Source organism: Diceros bicornis, chromosome 27 (genome assembly GCF_020826845.1).
Source record: "Diceros bicornis minor isolate mBicDic1 chromosome 27, mDicBic1.mat.cur, whole genome shotgun sequence".
Taxonomy (NCBI): domain Eukaryota; kingdom Metazoa; phylum Chordata; class Mammalia; order Perissodactyla; family Rhinocerotidae; genus Diceros; species Diceros bicornis.
This window is the reverse complement of record NC_080766.1, coordinates 5,575,339-5,596,359: the sequence shown is the minus strand read 5'-3', so window position 1 is coordinate 5,596,359 and position 21,021 is coordinate 5,575,339. Positions and strand designations below refer to the sequence as shown.

Sequence of the window (21,021 nt, the reverse complement as noted above, 5' to 3'; positions counted from 1 at the left end):
TTATTGAAATCCTAATTGCAAATGGCAAGGAAAATAAGACAAAAAGAAAAAGAAACCCAATTGTGATTGACTTTATTTGTTCTCCAATTTCTTTGTTTTCTATAAACACAACTATCAGCAGATTAATTAGTTTTCTAAATTTAATAATGGGAGATTTCTTGTAAACTGCCATAGAATATGACACATTTAGACTTTTCCCTTAGAATTAGGTACCATTTTACTGAGGCTAATTGAAATGCTACAGTGTAATGTTTAGAGAAATCGGTTGAATTATCAAATAATTCACGTTCTAATTTTAAGCTGGTCTGTTTTCCTATAGAATTAATTTTTATTATAGAAACCCACATAACTATTTCCAAACAGTTTCTCTTGTTTAATATTCTATTCAAAATGTAATTTCAGGATTACCTTTTGAAGAGGCTCTTATACCAAAACTGTTTATCAGGTAAATTAAAGTGGAAAGTTATTTTTGCTTATAAAATGGAAAGTGTCAGCACTTTTAAATCAATTCCCGTAATGATAAATAAACACTGCTGCAAAGGAATTAACCAATTAAGAAAATATTTAGGTTTTTATTGAGTATATAATACAAATTTTATGATGAGAGAATGGGGAAAAAATCAGAAGGTAGAAATTAGTTAATCTACCATGTTTCTAATATGTCTAATTGGTTTGGAGTAAGCATTTCACCTGTGACCACTGACACCCTAAAGATGTTTCCAGGGAAAATAGCTCAAGACCGTGAGGTCCACTAATACTGAAAGCACACATGGAGGGTTTCCCTGATGGTCCTGACGGTGCCAATGAGCTCACCATTATGTCCCAGGCCCTGTGATCCAACACTGATTTAGGAAATACGGTCACAGTGCATAACCCACATAACAGTCTGAAAAGAGTGGACACAATGTGGGGGAAGGAGAGTTCATAGGCCTAAGCCGGGGGTCCAAGAGCTGCACGAAGACAGCAATAAAAATAGTCAGGGAAATATCAGGAGGAAAGCTAGAGTAAGATCACTTATTTGAGAAACTCCAAGAAATAAGTTAAGAATGTGAGAAGAGGAGATGTAAGAAAGTTGTACAGCACAAGTGTCAGAGCTGCTCTCAACAGAGAGGAACTCATAGATGCTATAGCAGTAAAGGGAGTAGACAAACAGCTGAGAAACACCATGTTGATTTCCCCCAGAAACCTGATTCCTGGGACCAACAGCATCAGCATCACCGGGGATCTTGTTAGAAATGCAGATTTGAGGGTCCCACCCCAGACCTACTGACTCTTAAACTCCAGAGGGTGGGCCTCAGTAACCTGTGTTTTAACAAGCCCTCCAGGTGATACTGAAGCAAACTAAGTTCCAGAACCACTGGTTTAGAATTTCTAGGGAGACTTGAGCCTCCATTCTTTATCTGGAGTTGTCTTAGTTGCCCTTTACAATTGGGTAAGTGTTGATATAAATAACATAGATATACAACACCTTTCCAAGTACACACAGGACAACTACTTATATTCTGGGTAGTAGGTATTCAGATTTCTTCTGCCACTCAATTTGCTTAGCAGCAAGCCATCAGCACCTGCCTTCAATGAATATGAGAAAATAAAAATTAAAGTTAGTACTGGTAACCCAAACACAAGTAGAATATTAAGTATGCTACACTCCAAGATTTTATAATACACACACACACACACACACACACACATACACACTTCATAGGAAGCACTTGACATAAAAGTATCAAGTATTTTATTTTATTTTTTGTGTGTGTGTGAGGAAGATCAGCCCTGAGCTAAATCCATTGCCAATCCTCCTCTTTTTGCTGAGGAAGATTGGCCCTGAGCTAAATCTGTGCCCATCTTCCTCTACTTTATATGGGATGCCACCATATAAACCTTGACAAATTGTGCGCCGGTGTGCGCCTGGGATCCGAACCTGTGAACCCTGGGCTACCGAAGAGGAGCACTCACACTCAACCACTGGCACCACCGGGCCAGCCCCTCAAGTATTTTAAATTATTGTTCTATCAGTTCCAACAAATAAAACATAGCCACTTTAAAGTTAATTTAAGGCTTATGGAGGTATAATAACAGTTATAACTAAGAATAAAGTTTCAGGTTTCCATCTTCTCTCTGTCTTTTCCTAAGATATAGGTATCTGCTAAAACTTATTAAAGAAAGAACTAAGAACTGAGGCCAAAAAAAAAACTATCATAAAAATGATTAATCTTATTTCATTACATTCCAATTGCTCTTATTTGACTTGTAATTAAGTAATAACATGGACTGAAATAAAAATTACAAGCCATGTTTGTAGAGTCCTCTTTCAGAAGTAAGATAACATGGTCGTTACAATGATGACTTTTTTTTTTTTTTATAATTTTATTTGTTTATTTTTCCCCCAAAGCCCCAGTAGATAGTTGTATGTCATAGCTGCACATCCTTCTAGTTGCTGTATGTGGGACGCGGCCTCAGCATGGCCGGACAAGCGGTGCGTCGGTGCGCGCCCGGGATCCGAACCCGGGCAGCCAGCAGCGGAGCATGCGCACTTAACCACTAAGCCACGGGGCCGGCCCACAATGATGACTTTTAAAGAAGAATAATTTCCATTTCAGGGTGAGTACCATTATGAGCTCTCCTTACTGGCAAGTTCACCTTGTTAAGTGGGTTATTTGGTCATATATGTCATTGTAATAATGGGCAGTGTCGTACAGTTATTTGACTCCAACTAATTTTATTTCATCTTTTTAAACCAAATTAACTACTTATATCCACAAAGACTACTAAATACTCTGACATTTTCCTAATTTCATAAAATGATCATGGAATGCTAGAGATATACTAAAAATATTTTGTTTTTATTTCCCTTTTTATAACCTTTATATCCTGACATAAAATACGTTAAAACTTTCTTTAGTCTCCATCAACCCAATGATAATGTTCTCAATGTAACTTGGAATCAAGTACAAAATTGTTTATGATTTTAAATACTGCCTTAAGTATGATATTTTCTTATATTACATTATATAATGCACAAATATATATTAATGATGTGCTTTTAAACTTTTACTGCTGTAGACAGAGAAAAACGTAGTAGGATTAATACAGTTTTTAAACGCAATTCTATGATGGTAGAGAGTTTACAGAGTAAAAGGTTAATAATTTACCCATAAAAATTGTTTTATTTGAGCCATATTTTTTCAAGCTGCTGTTCTTGTTGGACTTCTTATATTAAATGAAAAGAAAAAGAAAATCTGTAATCTGAACTCTATTTTTTTATTCCAAAGAATATTCTGGGAAAACATACACATATTTTTTAAAAATTATTCTGAAAGGAGAGAAAAATCTTTGAAACCTTCTCTGAATTATTTTTCCTCTTCTTCATTACAGGTATCCATGTTTTCAGCTATATTAATCTTTCAAAACAAAAAAAAATGGATTTCTTAAACTCATCTGATCAAAACTTGACCTCAGAAGAACTGTTATACAGAATGCCATCCAAAATTCTGGTGTCCCTCACTCTCTCCGGGCTGGCGCTAATGACAACGACCATCAACTCCCTTGTGATAGCTGCGATTATTGTGACCCGAAAGCTGCACCACCCAGCCAACTATTTAATCTGCTCCCTTGCAGTCACAGATTTTCTTGTAGCTGCCCTGGTGATGCCTTTCAGCATTGTGTACATTGTGAGGGAGACCTGGATTATGGGGCAAGTGGCCTGTGACATTTGGCTGAGTGTTGACATTACATGCTGCACGTGCTCCATCTTGCATCTCTCTGCTATAGCTTTGGATCGGTACCGGGCAATCACAGATGCTGTTGAGTATGCCAGGAAAAGGACTCCCAAGCATGCTGGCATTATGATTACCGTCGTCTGGATTATATCTATTTTTATCTCTATGCCTCCTCTATTCTGGAGGCACCAAGGAACTAGCCGAGAAGACGAGTGCATCATCAAACACGACCACATTGTTTCCACTATTTATTCAACGTTTGGAGCTTTCTACATTCCATTAACATTGATTTTGATCCTCTACTATAAAATATATAAAGCAGCAAAGACGTTATACCACAAGAGACAAGCAAGTAGGATTGCCAAGGAGGAGCTGAATGGCCAGGTCCTTTTGGAGAGTGGTGAGAAAAACACCAGACTGGTCTCCACACCATATGTGCTAGAAAAGTCTTTATCTGATCCATCAACAGACCTTGATAAAATTCATGGCACAGTGAAAAGTCCCAAGTCTGAATTCAAGCATGAGAAATCTTGGAGAAAGCAAAAGATCTTAGGCACAAGAGAGCGCAAAGCAGCCACTACCCTGGGAATAATCTTGGGTGCATTTGTAATATGTTGGCTTCCCTTCTTTGTAAAAGAATTGGTTGTTAATGTCTGTGAAAAGTGTAAAATTTCTGAGGAAATGTCCAATTTTTTGACATGGCTTGGCTATCTCAATTCTCTTATAAATCCACTGATTTATACAATCTTTAATGAAGACTTCAAGAAAGCATTCCAAAAACTTGTGCGATGTCGATGTTAAAGAAGGTTCATTATTAAAAGGCTTGGAGTTTTTTGAGGTGAAGTAACTTAATGAATGCTAAATAATAAAACATTTAAACTTTTAGAAGCAAATAAATTAAAACTGCTAAAATGATAAAAATATGATTTATATTTTAATAGCAACATGAATATAAAATTTATTGATTTAAAGATGTTTCTTTTAACTATCATTGTAGAATACTCCAAATTAGAATAATTTATTGTTTGTAAACACTATTTGCCTATGAAAAGTTCCTAAGAGGCTAACTGGAAATATATATGTATGATTAAGAGCAGTGATTTTCCAGGTTTGTGTCTTACAGCAATTACAGAAGATTGTTCAATTAACATACCTCCATCCGTAATTTCTATATACTCCTATTGTTTCATTATACAATTCTATTATTTTATAGAAAAGATATAATTTACCACAGAGCACACAGTTCTCCTGCCTAACCTCTCTTGTCCCTTCTGCCTCCTACCCTGGGTGAAAGGGGAAGGGAAGGAGCTAACAAAGACTGTTCCTTAGTATGACAGGAGGAAACGGACAAGTCAGAGGGTGATACTGTTGGTGTATGTAGATAGTAAAGAGTATTCATAAAGTGAGTTAGGTACTGCAAAATAATTTTGGATGCTGAATTTGTGCATATTTAAATACTATTTTTGTTTAATATGAATTCCCAGAAGAACATTTTCTTAACCATATATTATCAACATTTGAAATCAAAGCCTTACACTAGTAGCAATTACTCAAGGAGGGGGCTGTGGAGAGGTATTATAATTGCTCCATGTTTATTTAGGAATCAAAATATGAGGCACTAAGTTCCCTGAGTTACTCACCAGAGTTATTATACTCCTAACATTTTTTAAGAGCATAAAATACATTTCATTCCTGTTAATGTCTGTAAGCTCAGCTGCTAACTAAAACGTCCATGGTGCTTAGCACTTCAGCAGCTCCATAGCTTCCCTTTACATGTGATTTCCTTTTATTAGAGACAATGTGGTAGAAACCCTTAGAACTTTCCACTGACGTCAAAAAAATCTCTGGTTTTCCAACTGGCAGAAATGAACAGGCAAAGATTCATATTATGCCAATTACATGTATATTATATTTAATATATATTATATATATATCTCCCAGTCACTCCCCTAGTTTAGTGAGCCAAAGCAATTCCATAAGTTCCTCTTTCATATCTCTATAAAGGTTTGAAAACAAAAGAACTCTGCTTCTGGGAAGATTTCACTTCATTTGAACCAGCAAGGTCAGAGACCACGTTTTGGAAGGCATACCATTGACCAGGATCATTTGAAAAATAATACATTTCTTTTCTTTTATGCTGCACCTTTCTGTGTATTCTAAATACTCTTTCCCAGTGGGGTGCTTAAGAGTGCATTACATCAATTTTTTATGTATCTATGACACATTACTCTCAATCTAACAAATATTTACAGAGTTCTCATTTTATATAAGTCATTGAGACATACTATATAGAAGATACAGGAAATAATAAAATACAGTTTCTCTCCTTAACATGTTTGCAATCTAAAAACTGAAACAAAAAAATGAACACTATAAGAAAAAAGAAAGATCTGGCCTGGAAGTTATTTACATAGTTATTATGGTTCAAAGGAAAAATTGATCACATCTGGCTGAGAAAAATCAGCAAAATTTCATAATGAATATATGTAAAATAGACATTAAATAAACAGCATTTGGGCAAGAGAAATGGAAAAGCGCACTCTGAGTAGTGGTAACATCAGGAGTTCAGATTGAATTCTATAAGCATTTGGTGGAGCATGTTCATGAAATAGCAATGAGTTTGGCAGCTATTTAGAACAATAGAAGAAGAGATTAAAAGAGAAATTGGCTATTATTGTGGCTGACTTTGAATGTCAGAAAGAAGTCTATAGTCAGTTTGGTTGCTGTATGTCAATGGGTCATCACTGATGCTTTTTAGCAGGAATATTACAAGTTTAGGGAAATTATAAAATATATATATATCTGAATGGATTCAAGTAGAGAGAGTACTAGAGATAATGACTTCTTGTTAGAAAGCAAATCAACAATCCAGGCAAAGGTGATAAAATCCTGAACTTGATTCTGGCAGCAGGAATGTAAAGGAACAAACAGAATCTATAGGGTGTAGCAAATACATTAATAAACAGACAGATGGAGAAACATGAGATGGAGAGACACTGAGATAACTCCTCCTCAACTGAAATGAGGAACTTGAGAGAAGGGACCTGTGAGTGAAATGGCGACTTCTGTTTTGGGCGTATATACACATAAAGACACGTCAGAGCTCACAGGCATAAGACACGTCAGAGCTCACTGGCACTGCTGAGTAGTCTGGTCCAAGCAAAACTAACAAATAGATGAGATTCATCTAAGGCTCCCAACACCTCTTTTGTCCTCTTCTTTCATTTTTATTTCCCGCGGCCCTTATGCTGTGTTGACAGTCCAAAGCCTGCTCTAGTCCGGATCATTCTCTCCTCACTTCTCTTTCCCCTCCTCACCAAAATTTGATTCTTTGATTTATTCATTCAAAGGCCTTGCTAGAGTGAAAATAATCTGTTCAATTAATTTATTTACACCCACCTCAGAAATGTATATATTTATATTGTAGAACTCTAAGAGACACAGCCCATCAACCCAAAGGAACGAATCTTAAGCAGGGTGAGGCTCACACAAATGCACCTTCTACCCTCTACTCTGAGTTAGACAGAAACTCAAATCCAGGAAAATAACACTGTAAGTGACAGGGAAGTCAAATCTCCCTTCAGACTTCTGCAGAGAATCAAATGTATTATTTCTGTGTGTCTGAAGCATTTTTTAATTCAAAGAGGCCACAACACATTACAGTAATTATCACTTCATCTATGTGTTTCCCTCACATGCTGAAGGTATTGATCATGCCAAATCAAGGACCAAATATGAGTGATCTCTCCATAATATCCTTAAATGGTAGGTAATGTAGGGGCTCAGAATCTGCAATTTGCACTTTTTTTGAAATTTATGAAGAACGGATTATATGTAACACGATATAATTCCCTGAATACAGAGGATTTATTCTCTCAATGAAAATTTTCCAAGTAACTAAAAGAAGAAAATTGTACAGAGAAAAATATATTTTCACATTTACAACAAATGTAAAATATAATAATGTATATATTTAACTGATAAGGTAGAGGAAGAAAACGTAAATATCATAGAGAGTGGTTAAATATTAGATAATGAAAGTTAACTTCTTGCTACAATTTTAAATATACCAGCACCAGAAAAGTAAGTGGGGGTCTTAATTTTGCTCTGCTTCTTCTAAATATTTTTGAATGAAGAATGTGTAAACGGTGAGACAATACACCAGAGAAAGATAGGAAGTCAAACTACTGGATACTAAGTTCAGTCCAATACTCTATCATTCAGCAGAGCTATGTACAAACCATGTTTGAAAATACACTTCTGCTTGTGAAATATGGTCTTTATTGCAGGACTGGTGTAAGAATATGGATTGCCTAACTTAAGAGTTTTGCGTATTCCTTCTGTTTCCCAGTAGACCCACAGGGTCAAATCCACAGCATAAACAGGCTATCCAGGTCCTGGCAGTTGACGGGTCAATCTTTATGAAGGACCAATTCCCATTTTGAAACTCCCAAACCAATCCTTCTCTCCCTTTTCTGGTGAACTTGATCCCCCTCCCCTGTGCTCTGGGGTATAAATGTTCCTTGCTCGCAAGTGAAGAAAAGCTTCTTTTGGGCTCACTTTCAAATTCTCGCTTATACCAGTAATGTCAGTTTTCTAAATTTTAAAATTCCCCTAGCAGAGTATAATCCCCATATTCACAGGCTCAATCTTAAGCTTGTCCCTCCGTACCCAAGAGTTTTGTGTCAAAAAGAAATGGAGAATTAATTGGAAGCCAATTACTAAGAAATGTGTTGACTTGCTCCACCAAATTTCCTCAATGCATTCTAAAGTCCTTCAAAAATAATCTGCTCAATTCAAAATGTGTCCACATTAGAGTAATTTGTTTCAGAAAATGTGTTTCTAATATCCTCCTAACAACTAAATGATTATATTCAGACCTTTATTTTGCCAGAAAATATCTCTAAAGGCAAGTTAATATCTCTGTCATGAATAAAGTAAATATTTTCTTATGACATTGTGATAATTTTTTGTGGTCTTGTGAATCAATATGTTTTCTCCCATTATTTAAAATGAGGGACTTGCTGAGAGAAATATTTTCCAACATTATAATAAGTGTCCGATTGTTGATATAGAAGATCTTCTCTGTACAAAATGTTAGTACTTGAAATCCACCTGAAAAAGATAAAAATTTTTCAAAGAATTTACACTCTCTAGTTAGGCCAGAAATCATAAAATTTCTGAGAAACAGATGTATAATATTATCTTTACCCGCAGTAGCAACAATAAATCTCGTCAAAGCAGCCTTTCAGTAGAGGCTGTGTTTAGTCGCAATTCCAGTTCCAGCTGTGGCGAGCTTCCAGCTCTGCAAGGGCAGTAAAGTGACCTCATTGGTTCACATGGACACAGCAAGGATTGCTACGTTGACCTTCCTATGCTCTCCAACATCCTTTTCATTATATTCTATTCATATTCCTAAACTATAAGTAATTAATATTCATTCCTTAAATGTATACTTTTTATACCGTTATATTGTATATATTGCATCATCATTATTATATTATATTGCAAGCCAATTAATAAAGGAAAATTTTACTCGCTTCTACCGCCCACCCCCCCAGCAGGTACACATTTCCTCTTTGTGTTGGTTGGTTTGGTTAGGATTCGAATGGATCTGTGACCCTAGTAGAGAGTGTGTGTGTGTGTGTGATTTTGCAGAGGTTAAGAAGGACTGAACTGGAAAAAAGAAACGATCTTCTTAGCATAGCATACTGTTGAACTTGAAGGTGAAGGAGGAATGGGAGGAGGAGGGGGATTTTTCAACAGGAAGGAAGAGGAGTAATAGATTTTCAAAGCAGTGTGCAGAAGGATCTCCTGAGACACTGGCTAAAAAGGCAGATTCCAAAGATTCTAAGTCTATGAGCCCAGAGTGGAGGCCCAGAGTCTGTCTTCAGCAGGTTCTTGGTTATTCTAACAAAGGTGCAGTTTGGAGCTTTCCCACAGACCACTGCCTGAACGCTCCCAGCTAGCTAGTCAAATGTCTGTGGGACATAGTTATAATAACTGAAAATGAAATTCCACCACCATTTTACTAGAAGAGGCCAAGTCAGAAACCAGAAAAGTATTTTGCTACTACATGAAAAATGCTTAATGAAAAACTGAACAGAAGTAAAAATCACATTAACATTGCTGAGTGGATTATAAAACATTTATTTTTAAAAGACTATTAAAATCTATTTTCAATGAGTATATTACTTAAGTTTTGCTAAGGCAAAGAATAAATGCTTTTCCTGACATATGAGGCAGCAATTTGGAGTAGAGAACTCTCTAGATTTGAAATCAGAAAGGCCATATGGGAGTTCTGATTCTGCTACACATTAACTTGAGTCTGAGCAAGTTTCATTTACCCTGCTTGCCTCAGATTAGAGCAGAAAGACGAAGGAGATAAAGTGACATAAAGCAAACGCTCTTGAAAAGCGCTAAAGGACTGCAGAATGTAAGTGAGCATTGTTATTCTTCTCTCTGGTGGGTCTGGAGTGAGTCAGGGTGCACTTGACACGGAACCTGGTGTTCTGCGTCGTGCCTTTTTCCGAGTCTGGAGAGAAGCAAGTTGTTGACGGCCTCCTGCTCCTGGCTGTCCCCTTGGTGAGTGGTAACTCCCAAGAACCCTGTCCACGCTGCAGAAATGCTGCTGGGCCCTCACCAGTCCCTGCCCTTGTTCTATCCTGCCATCCCTGTTACTGAATGCCCAGCATCTTCAAAACTTGTTTAGCTTTCTAGAAGGATGCAATGCAATCCTTCTACCCTATTAAAATCTTAACTGCAATTAGTCCAGCATTAATTTCTTCTGTTGATATATTCAGAGGTGATTTCTCATATGTTTCAGGATTAGGGTTTTATTTTAATTCTTTAAATACTGAAGGGGAAACTTTCATTTGAAGTGAGAATCCTAAGTTGAAGAAAATAAGACTGGAGGCTTCATTTTAGGCTGTACTGAGTGTAAGAAAAAAACACTACTAATTTGTATAAAAATATTAATATTTAAAGAAACTACTCGATGGCTCCCTATTGCTTATTCTTTATATGCAGACTCTCTTGCTTGACTTTTAGGGACTTAATGTTAATAACAAAAGACATCCCTCTAGAAAATCTTACTTCCCACTATCCTCCCTCGCCCCAACGAATGCTCTCCTCTCCAGTCTGGCCCCTCTCTTCATTGTCCTCGCAACATGCCTTGCTCATTCTCGTCTCCATTGCTCTTGGCGCTTTTTTTTCCCTCCCACCTGATGTGCCCTTGATGTTTAAGCAACTTATCCACCAAAGCACGATTAAATTCCCCTTCTCGCTTGAAACTGAATCTGTATTCAGTTTCACTATTGTGAAGACACAATATTGTCTTCAATAATTCTCTATTTATTTTTAATATCTCTAATTTCTTCACGAGTGTTTAGTTTTTATATCAACTAAAAATAATAATGTAAGTTACTTAGAGGACATAGGTTCTTTCCATTCCTTCCATACCTGTCCCTAATATTTTCAAATACTGATCTCCTTGTCTAAGTGAGCCTGGTTCATTTCACTGTGTCCTAGCAACTAAAATATAGTTACAGTTGATTTATTTTTATTCCTAAGTTTAATACAAAGAAATACAAGTGGTTTATTATCAAAAAGGAAACTGAGAAGTAATGTGTGTTTTGGTAAAAATAGGAAACTAGTCCTTATTTTTCAATGATTAGGGACTATTTTACTGAAAGTCATAAAACATTAATTTTTTGGAAATATCTGTGTATAATGATAAATTTCAATATACTATTTAGTAATTATATATCATATATGCCCTATATAAAAATGCTTTAAATTGCCTATTTCTAAAGATAGTATTTCAATCGCTGTTCTAAAACAGATATAAATAAATACACTTGGTCATATTAAAATATCGGCTATTGGCTTCCAGCCCACCTGACACGGAGTCTTGTTCACACTTCCTCCCCGGCCCTAGTCTCCCTCTGTTCCACAGTCGGTGTGTGGTTGGAGAGAGGGCAGCATCTTAGAGTAGGAAGTATCTCTGCAGTGAACTAGAAAATGCAAGATGTTCTCCAACTCAAAAGGAACAGTTCTTACGTCCTGGGGAATTCTAGAAATCATTCTGTGTATTTTTAAAAGCTGGAGAAATATTTCTTATCAGTTTCACTCAGCTCAAGCATCTTAAAAGAGGAGCCCACAGGGGCCGGCCCGGTGGCGCAAGCAGTTCAGTGCGCGCGCTCCGCTGCGGCGGCCCGGGGTTCGCTGGCCCGGATCCCGGGCGCGCACCGACACACTGCTTGGTAAGCCATGCTGTGGCGGCGTCCCATATAAAGTGGAGGAAGATAGGCACGGATGTTAGCCCAGGGCCGTCTTCCTCAGCAAAAAAAAAGGAGGATTGGCGGATGTTAGCTCGGGGCTGATCTCCTCACAAAAAAAAAAAAAAAAAAAGAGGAGCCCACAGCCACCTCACCATCCTAGATGATTGTGGTACAAGCACTCTTAGGCTGACCACACATAGAAAGGTCAACTCTTCAAAACTGCCCACCTCTACAGCAAGCACCTGACACTCTCTCCAGCATGGGGGACACGCTGTGTTAGCTCCAGGGACCCAACTGAACTCCCCTTGTTCTCCAAAGGACCTGTGTGTCACTGTTGTCCGTTCATCCACAAGCTCAGGTTCTAATTACACACTCTTAATAAAAGGGAATAAAAGGTGAATTGCAAGTTCATATTTTTATCTCTTGTGTTTTCATTTATGCTGATGTTTCAAAATATAAAACCTGAACTCAGCAATGACTTTTTGTGTTAAGCTTGATTTTCTTTTCTATTATATCTTCCCACCAATCTAAAGGTTTAAATGCTATTTATTCTACTTGCCATACTTATACAAAAATAACTCCAGTTATAAATGCATGCGCACTCTAGGAATCCTCTGTCCTTTTCCCTGTTCTCACAGTATGTCATAAGCAAAACGTGTGGAGGTGCAGGTTGGGTGATCGACTTCCTATGCTTGTCTTTTCCATTGATAATGGCTGGCCTAGAGTCATATGTGTACACTACTGAACCAATGACAAAACTTTAAATGCATTTTCTTTCTCAAAATCTTCCCATTGATGAAAAACAACATATAGTGATTATCTTTAGTAAAAAACAAAGACATGAAAAAACACTTAAGTTTAACGGTTTTATAGCAATTGCCCAAATTATAGAAAATGTTCAAGCATGAATTTTAATAGTCTATGAAATATAAGAATCTATTCAGTTTGTTGCTGTTAAGAGGGTAATAAAAATAAATGTATGCTGGAATTTGACATTGCTTAGCCCCAAAACATAGTAAAATGTGAAATAAATCGTATTCTTCAAATAATGTGTTGGCCTTTACTGTATCATTTCAAAATATCCTACAGCATTCTATTAAAAAAACTACAAAGGAAGAATAAAAATATGTAGCAAACACGGATTTTAAGTGTACAAGTGTTTTCCCATAGTGTTTGTGGAAGCCTGAACTAGAAAACGAGTCTCTCTCATTGGACTGTACCACCTGCCATCACTCTGCTTGTGGCCCTTCACCTCACTTCACTGAAAGAATTTACAGTCTCAGTTTTAAAATTCCATTTAAAACAAAGCCAATTCCTTTTATTTTCCTGAAAGAAAAAAAAAATCAGTAAAAAGTAGTTACTGAAATACTGTTACTAAATAACATTCAAGTGTAAATGGAAAAGAACGATGGGAGTTTTCTTCCCCCTGCGCTGCTTTATTCTGAGTTCCAATCTTTCAAGAACAGTTTTGAGTGTAATCACGTGTAATTATGTATTAGATTTTGAGAAACAGCTTCTTTCAACTGTTCTCTCTCAAAATAAATCTTGATAGACACGAAGTGAAAGAAGTGTTGGCACTTGAGGAAGAGAAGAAAAGGTCATAGAGCAGGTTAAACAAAATGTTTGTACATATTCCACAGAGAAAGATATATCTTCGTTAATTACTAAGGAAACTGTTAGAAGGAAACAATAGGAAAACAAACAAACAAACATTTGCAATTATTCCCAAATATCTGTGAATGGATAACTGCACTTCCTAGAGAGACGTGGCTTTGGTGTTATTGGGTTCTTGGTCTCTCCTTCTCCTCCTCCCCTCTCTCTGTCCTCCTCCTTCTTTTGATTATGGTATAAATTTAGTATATACAACTGAGATTTAGATAGCGGTGCTCTGCAGAGTTTCTGCAACCTGATTGCTGAGGTGTTAAACGGAATCCGGAGCCCAAGATCTATCGAACCTCTGCAGACAGAAAGCCCACACCCGCTTCTGCCGCCAGCCTTCGTCCGGGGGCTCGGTCCCATTCGAGAGCGCGGGCGTGGAGTTGGAGCATGCGCAATCGCAGGAGCCTCGCCGGCCCAAGGGGACGCTGACCTCTGCGCTGCGCATCAGCGACGCGGTTCCCGCAGAACTCACCTGTCTGTGCAAAGACCAGGGTCTTTATTTCCTACTGCTCGGCTGGAGGTAACCGTTTTGCCACACAGTCGACCTCTTTGTTGAGTCTTCAGAGCAAATTGTGTCTTGTACTTTGTCAGCTTAAATCAGCTGAATTTGACTTAGTGATACCAGAACCCTTGGAATACCACGTTTGCCTTTTGAAGATGTAGATGCTCGTATCACGTCTTGACACTGGTCTTAAAGGATCTTACAACTGTCAACTAAAATAGAACCTTTCCAACTGACAAAAAGAAAAAGGCTTATTCAGGAATAAGATTTACAGCATGGGTTTCTCTAAGCTCTTTTCCAAGTGTTTGGGGAAAGAGTAAGACAAAGTATTTCTTAGAGACATGGCAGGAAATTAGATTTAGATAAATTTCTTCCTCTGAAAAAACTACCGTAGAACTTTTTAAGAATTTCCTTTTTTTTTTTTTCTGTTTTTCTTCTTTAAATGATCCGCAATTTGACTATGGTGGATCTTAAATTTGGATTTCTTTTAAGTTACCTTCCTTGGTGTTCATTGGAGTTCCTGGATCTAATGCTTATTTTCTTTCACAAGTTCTGAAAACTTCTCAGTGTCTTCAAATATAACCCCTACTCCATTCATCCTCCCTCCCTTCTCTCTCTCTCTCCTCCTTCTAGAATTCCAATTAGACATATGTTAGACCATTTTATTCTGTCCTTCATGTCTCTTTCATGTTTTCTACTTCTTTGTCTCTCTGGACTTTAGTTATAGACAATTTGATGTAAACCATCCATTGAGTTTTAAATTTCTATTAATTGTTCATTCCTAGAAATGTTGGGTTTTTCACACATCTATTCTTTACTCATGATTTTATGCCTTTTTATATCTTGAAGCATTCTGAACAAACTTATTTTTACTTTTTCTGTCTGACAATTCTTACATCTGAAGACTTTTGAGCCTTTATGTTGTTTTTGGTGCCTTGTTTCCCTAGGTGTTTATTGATTTTTTTTCTCTTTACTTTGAGCTCTCATTTTCATTTGAACTTTACCTGTGGAAATTCTTTGAGACCTGGGATGAAGTTGGATTCCTTCGTGGGAGGATTAGCATTTCCTTCTGTTAGGCATCTGTGGGCATTATCAATACTGTATCAATTTAACCTAAATTATTGACTTGAAGTTGTTTGCTTTTGTGTGTGTGTGTGTGTGTGTGTGTTTCATAATACCAGGTGATGTGAATTCAGGATACAAACTTAAATGGAAGCCAGATTGTGACTATGAGATTTCAAGAGAAATCTGTTTCCACCTTCAACCAGAATCAAGATTCAATGTTCAACTTTCCAGATGGGCAATTTTCTTTTTTTCTCAGTTCCAGATTGGTCTTAGCTCATTCTTAAACTGGGAGTATCACACTTTGGGTTCTAGTTTTCTTTAAAGGGGTCTCCTAATATAATCCCTAACTTGAGTAGGGTGTAAGCTTTGTCTCCCATCCCTGAAACTGTAAAAATCAATGCTTGAGATCATCTGAGCTCAGCAAGTGCCATTAAGGCAAAAAGCCAACCTTAGGGCATTACTTACCTCTCAGAGTTCCTGCCTTTAACATATTTTTGGCCTCAGTAGTCTTTACTCTTTTTTTGCAGCATTTGCCTGCATTTAAGATTTTTAAAATGTTTTTGCTCAGCGGTTTCAGTTGTTTTCAGCAATAGGATCAGTTCAGGTACTCGCTTCACTGTGTTACCGGTAATAGAAGTGAAATTGCTTTACATTTGCTTTTTCTTCTGCATTCATTACAATGACTGAAGCCTTTTCTCTATCTTATGATAATTTATTTCTCCCCTTGCTGTTTCTGGTACAGGTTTCCCCCGCTATCCAAAAGTAGAGCATTCCTTTGAAACCTTTCGTAACCCGAAATGGCATAAAGCAAAAAGCAGTTACCATTAATTTATATGGGAAAATTTTTTGAGCGTTTTCAGGCCCAAAAAATAATCTACCAAATAAATCAAGATAAAGCACAGATGCTCCCAGACAGTTCAAAGCTATGGCGCTGGATGCTGAGATGCTGAGACGCTGAGTGTAGTTCCCCGGGAAGGAGCTTGGCGGCGCCACTCCGTGCCTGCTACAAAACAGACGCTGAACGCCGTTAATCTCTTCAGATTTCTTACAGTTAGCGAAAACAGGTGCTAATATAGGTCTTCCGTAAAAGCAGAGAGGCATAAAGCGATCTTTCAGACAGCAGGGGAGCTACGATTTATTTTTTAGATCTACAATTATGGGTCGGTTCTCAGATTTTCCTATCCTAAAATCTCTTTTTAACCTTTTAATCCTAATCATCTTGGTTTTTAGCTCTTGTCTTATTGGAGTATTTGTTTTGTTGTGATGTTATTGCATAGCGTAAAACACTCACGGGTACTCTCCCTCTGTAGTCTGTTTCCCTTACTTCCAGACTTTTGCATCTTATGAAACGTGTCTTTCCTTCTTGCTTGTTTCCTTCCTTCCTTCCTTCCTGTTTGTTCTTTTTTACTCTACTATAGTTTCATAATCACCATGTGATTTATTTTTGCCTGGATCACACTTATCATCAGGGATTACTGCCCAGGTCAAAATAGTATAGATCATTTTCCTTGAATCACTTCGATCGCATCTATAACCAGCTGGTCTTTCCTTCAAGGCCTGAGCATGCGGGGATGGCAGGGTTGGAGCACCGCTGCGGAGGAGGCAGTGTCACCCTTGCTGAACATCTGGCATCTGAGCTCTTTTCTGAGATTCTGTCGCGAGTGGATTCTTAGATCGGCTGTCACTGCAATGTTGGGCAGTTCCGTTAAGGATAATAAGCCTATCGGCGCTTCTTATCTCTGATGAATGAATTCTCAATATAAGGTTGTATTTTTCTGGGTTTCTCCTTTATTTTTCTCAGGGCTACCTACTTAACTCCTCAGTCTACATATTTTCCAAATTGGATGACGTTAGTGAGAATTTTTAGGATACTCTAGACACATTTTTTCCAATAATTCTTCTGGGATGTGAAGGCAAGGTTAGGAAGTGTAATTCAATATGACAGTCTTTTCCGCGTCTTGCGTCGATCACATTTCTCAAAGGTATTAGGTTGTGACCCTTTATTTGTTTTGTTGCTGCTGATAAATTTTAACTTCCCCTCCTTTTGTAGGTTTTTGTAATTATTTATTTGATCATTGACTTAAGTATTGGGGAATCTTGCTTCATTCCACTGCCCTTAGCCAAATAAAACTTACTGTAAAAATACTTATCCTGCAATAAAAATTATTCTTTTTATGAATAGCGGTCACTTTAGATATTTACATTTCAATAATATATGTCTGTGAAGAATAATGTACATGTAACAAGAGTATTTATTCTGTATAAATTATCACTACTGGTAGAAGAAAACACAAGTAGGAATGAAATACAAGATAATTATTTTGTGGGAGGGGTATAATTCTGGTTGCTGGACTTCTGTGATAGCCCACTGGGAGAGCCAGGCTTTCCAGTACTTAGAGGTAGTGAGCAGGTCCTGATTGTCTGGAAGAAAGATCTAGAAGTACCAGAGGAATAAAGTGGTACCGAAAATAAATTTGACTACTTCTTTTTCACTAACAACCAGCCCAGGACTTATTTTTATTAAAAAAGAAAAAAAAAAGTAGCCACAAAAATTTTCCTTATGTCAAGAAAATTTTTCAGTGTTGGCTTTATATAATGTGAACTAAATAACATTCACGCTTTATTCATAATCAGCTGCTACTACAAGCCTGAGGTTTAAAACACAGGATTTGCACTACTATTTGCTGCCCTCTGCAGGCTAGTTTAAAACTCACAGATAATATTGGAATTCTGGAAAAAACAAAACTCCCTAATCTTCCAGGATAGATGTACATTAGTGAACTTGAAACAAGAATGCTCATGAAATCTCAAAGTATTTCTATTTCTTTTGCATAGATGCCGTAAGACTGGGAACTATTACTTGTTAGATGAATGAGAAATGGAGATCTCTTTTCAGGAGTTTAGTGTTAAAAGGAAAACAGAAATACGCTTGAGGTAGAAGTTAGGTATTGGTTTGGTTTTGATTCTTAAATAACAGCACAGTTGAACATACAGGTCAGTGTGTGAAACATGACTTGATACTTTTTTTTCCTGCATTTTTTTTCATTAATTGACACTCCCTCGTTCAAGGAAATTTCTCTGGAATAAATGTTAAATATTGGCCTTCAAATTTGGAAGGCTTGATGCAATTATAACATAAGAGTTAAAAATATATATATTTGTCTCAATCAGTCCCTCCAGTGATTAAGTTGCAAAGTAAGGGAGTGGATAATAAAAAACCCGGAAGGTATTGAGGGTACTCTGAAAGCGAAGGGTTTCTGAGCTTTCTTTCCTCTGGGCCCTGAGCAGCTAAGAGTTCCCACAGAATTTTCTATTCTAGAAGAGAACAGTAGCAATCTTGTAAAGATAGTTGCATGAGATATGGGGCCAGAAATGGGACTGATGGAGGCCTGGTGTGCATCCTGTGGCCTGTGTTGGCATGAGAGTTCTCCCCAGAGACCCGAGATAGGATGCAGAAATTAGAGAGAGAAAAAGAGACAGAGAGAGAGAACCAGCTGCCCTGCAGGGGCCTTAGGGGCACAGGAAGACACTACAGTAGATCATGTGGTTGTGATCCCATCTGGATGCTGCTGTCAGCATGGAACAAGAACCTGTGAGTACTGAATAAAATGAGTTACATTTCAAAGATTGCAGCACAGCATTGAGACAGATCAAACAAGAGAAGTAGATGTACTTTCCCAAACCTGAGAAGAAAGAGTGCTGCGGGGGGCAGGTTCTGAATTTGAATAAAGTATGAAATATTCAGAAATCCCTAAAGCACTAGAGTTTGTTGGAAATAATTAAGCTTTATCCTTCAGGCAGAGTAGGGTCTTAAGATAGAGATTTCATCCAGATATAAGAAAAGCAAAGTTACACTTTTCACACCTGCATTTGTGATTGGAAAAAAACAGTGAAAGATTCAAAAGAAGCTTCCGAAGAAATCTCACCATTGTTGGGACTCGGCATTTGTCCATCTTTTCACGAGCATCTCACTCTCTGTTCACACTTGGAGTTCAGAATTTCTCCTCTTCCCTTCTCCCTCTAGCCCCTTTCTCAGTTTGGTAACTCTCCCCAGCTAAAAAGAGAGCAGCAGAAGGACAGGTATTGTATTCATTTTATCGTTTGTCTCCAGTACCTAGACGGGCTCCTGGCTTACAGTACATGCTCAAAAAATACTCATTAAAATGAAATAAATTTTTTTTAAAAAAACTACATGACTCAAGCTCAGATGAGAAACCAGTCTTTTGCGAGAAAGGCAGAATTAATACAAAATATTATTTTCACCCTTTCCTTCTTATTAATGCACTGGGAATAATTTTTGTGGCTACGTAGCTTGGTACGTGGCAGTTACTTAGGACCCAACTCAGAAATTGTAAGAGATTCACCACTTGTCAACACAAAGGACTGGCAGGTGTTATCCTTTTTTTTTAGAACTATATTTTAAATGTTACCATTTACTCTTTTCCCTTTTGGATGTCTCTCTCATCCTCAGTGTCTCTAGCTTAGCATCACTCCTAAGAGTGGGTAAGGGGTCAGAGACATATGCATTGAACACGAGAATAAGAGGACAAATTCCAAATTAACTTCAGGTAATAGCTTAGTATTTCAAACAAGCATTGTTGTTTGCTGCCCCTTACTGGTTAGATAATAAAATTGCTAAGTCACATTTTAAAAGTGTAGTTCTTGGCGCTGAAATCCAATTTTACAGGAAATAATCCCTTTACCACAACAAGAATTATACAAGTGAATCATCGTAGACACTGAACACCATATGGGAAGAGTCACTTAATTGAAGGCCATTTTCTGGCCTTCAATTTGGATAATTGTAGAGAAAAGTTAAGTAGGAAAAATACTAAAACAACCCCCATATATGTAAGGTGCACTCCCTTGCTTGAAAACTTGAAAGTTACCATTGGCAACAAATATTGTCAGTTTGCTTTCCTTGAAGTGACAAGCTCATTTCATTCATTTTTGAGAAAATATCTGCCGAATGCCCACATCTGAATACCTGTGGTTTGTCTGCCAGTCACTCTTTCCGGTACAAATGGCGTTCCACGAAAAGCAGCAGCGCATTCGGGTTGCATCTGAAACTAGATCCCAAGTGCCTTTCTCAAGATGCCATCACAGTACTGCGTTCTTCAGCAGGAGTGCTTTATGCACACTTGCCATGTCACACACGGAACATTTGAGAGGAACAGGGCTGAGCTGCTAGGAAAATGCTTCAGCAGCTGCCTTAGGATAAACCACAGAATTCTGAGGGCTTCCAGAGCAGCGGGGGCTGGGCCTCGATGCAGAGCCTGCAGTTCTGCCCCGGGCACTGTTAATCGTCCACGAGTCCAGGGATTCCACTTACTAATGTTCTTCTGCCTCTAGCACCAGGTTGGCTAGCCATGGGGGACTTGTATCTGGGCATGAATTGGCCATGGCTTCACCACGAGGTGATCCAGAACCGAAGGTTAACAACCTCATGTGGGGTTTCCACTGCTGCACCTTCAGTAAGCAGCATGGGTCATGGGGCTGGGGTGAGATAAGCAGCCCAAAGCAGTGTACAGAAAGGATCTAGTTCTCGGTAAACAAGTAGGCAAGATTATAGATAAGAAAACAATGCTGAAAGTCTAGTCTAAAAGACAAGGCAAGGTTGAAAATGGAAAGTGAACAGTGAAGTCAGAAGTCATGAGAGGGAAGAACAGACAGCAGGAGGAAGCAATTGAAGAGTAGATTTGTGCAAAAGCTGAAGGAAAAAAAGCCTCCAGCAGCACAAGAGTCTGGCAATCCCCTCTCTGTGGTACCTGGTATGCCACAGGGGACTTCAAGG

General features: G+C 37.9%; 1 protein-coding gene and 1 long non-coding RNA gene across 3 annotated transcripts; one reads left to right on the top strand and one right to left on the bottom strand.

The window, feature by feature from the left end:
* Positions 1-1,183: 1,183 nt before the first annotated feature.
* LOC131392994 (uncharacterized) lies at positions 1,184-20,532 on the bottom strand. 2 transcript variants are annotated; one of them, XR_009215820.1, is made up of 4 exons: positions 20,215-20,532; positions 19,154-19,281; positions 8,931-9,024; positions 1,184-1,569 (listed from the first exon to the last, which is right to left on the bottom strand). It is a non-coding gene; the product is annotated as an uncharacterized LOC131392994 (long non-coding RNA). The 2 variants fall into 2 exon arrangements; XR_009215819.1 differs by lacking the exon at positions 1,184-1,569 and adding an exon at positions 7,710-8,834.
* HTR1F (5-hydroxytryptamine receptor 1F) lies at positions 3,420-4,520 on the top strand. Its single transcript, XM_058523372.1, has one exon. It carries the CDS (start codon positions 3,420-3,422, stop codon positions 4,518-4,520), a length of 1,101 nt encoding a protein of 366 aa, XP_058379355.1.
* Positions 20,533-21,021: the final 489 nt, after the last annotated feature.

Bases quoted from the DNA above. Each gene is read 5' to 3' on its own strand.
- HTR1F (XM_058523372.1), top strand. From the start codon at position 3,420: ATGGATTTCTTAAACTCATCTGATCAAAACTTGACCTCAGAAGAACTG.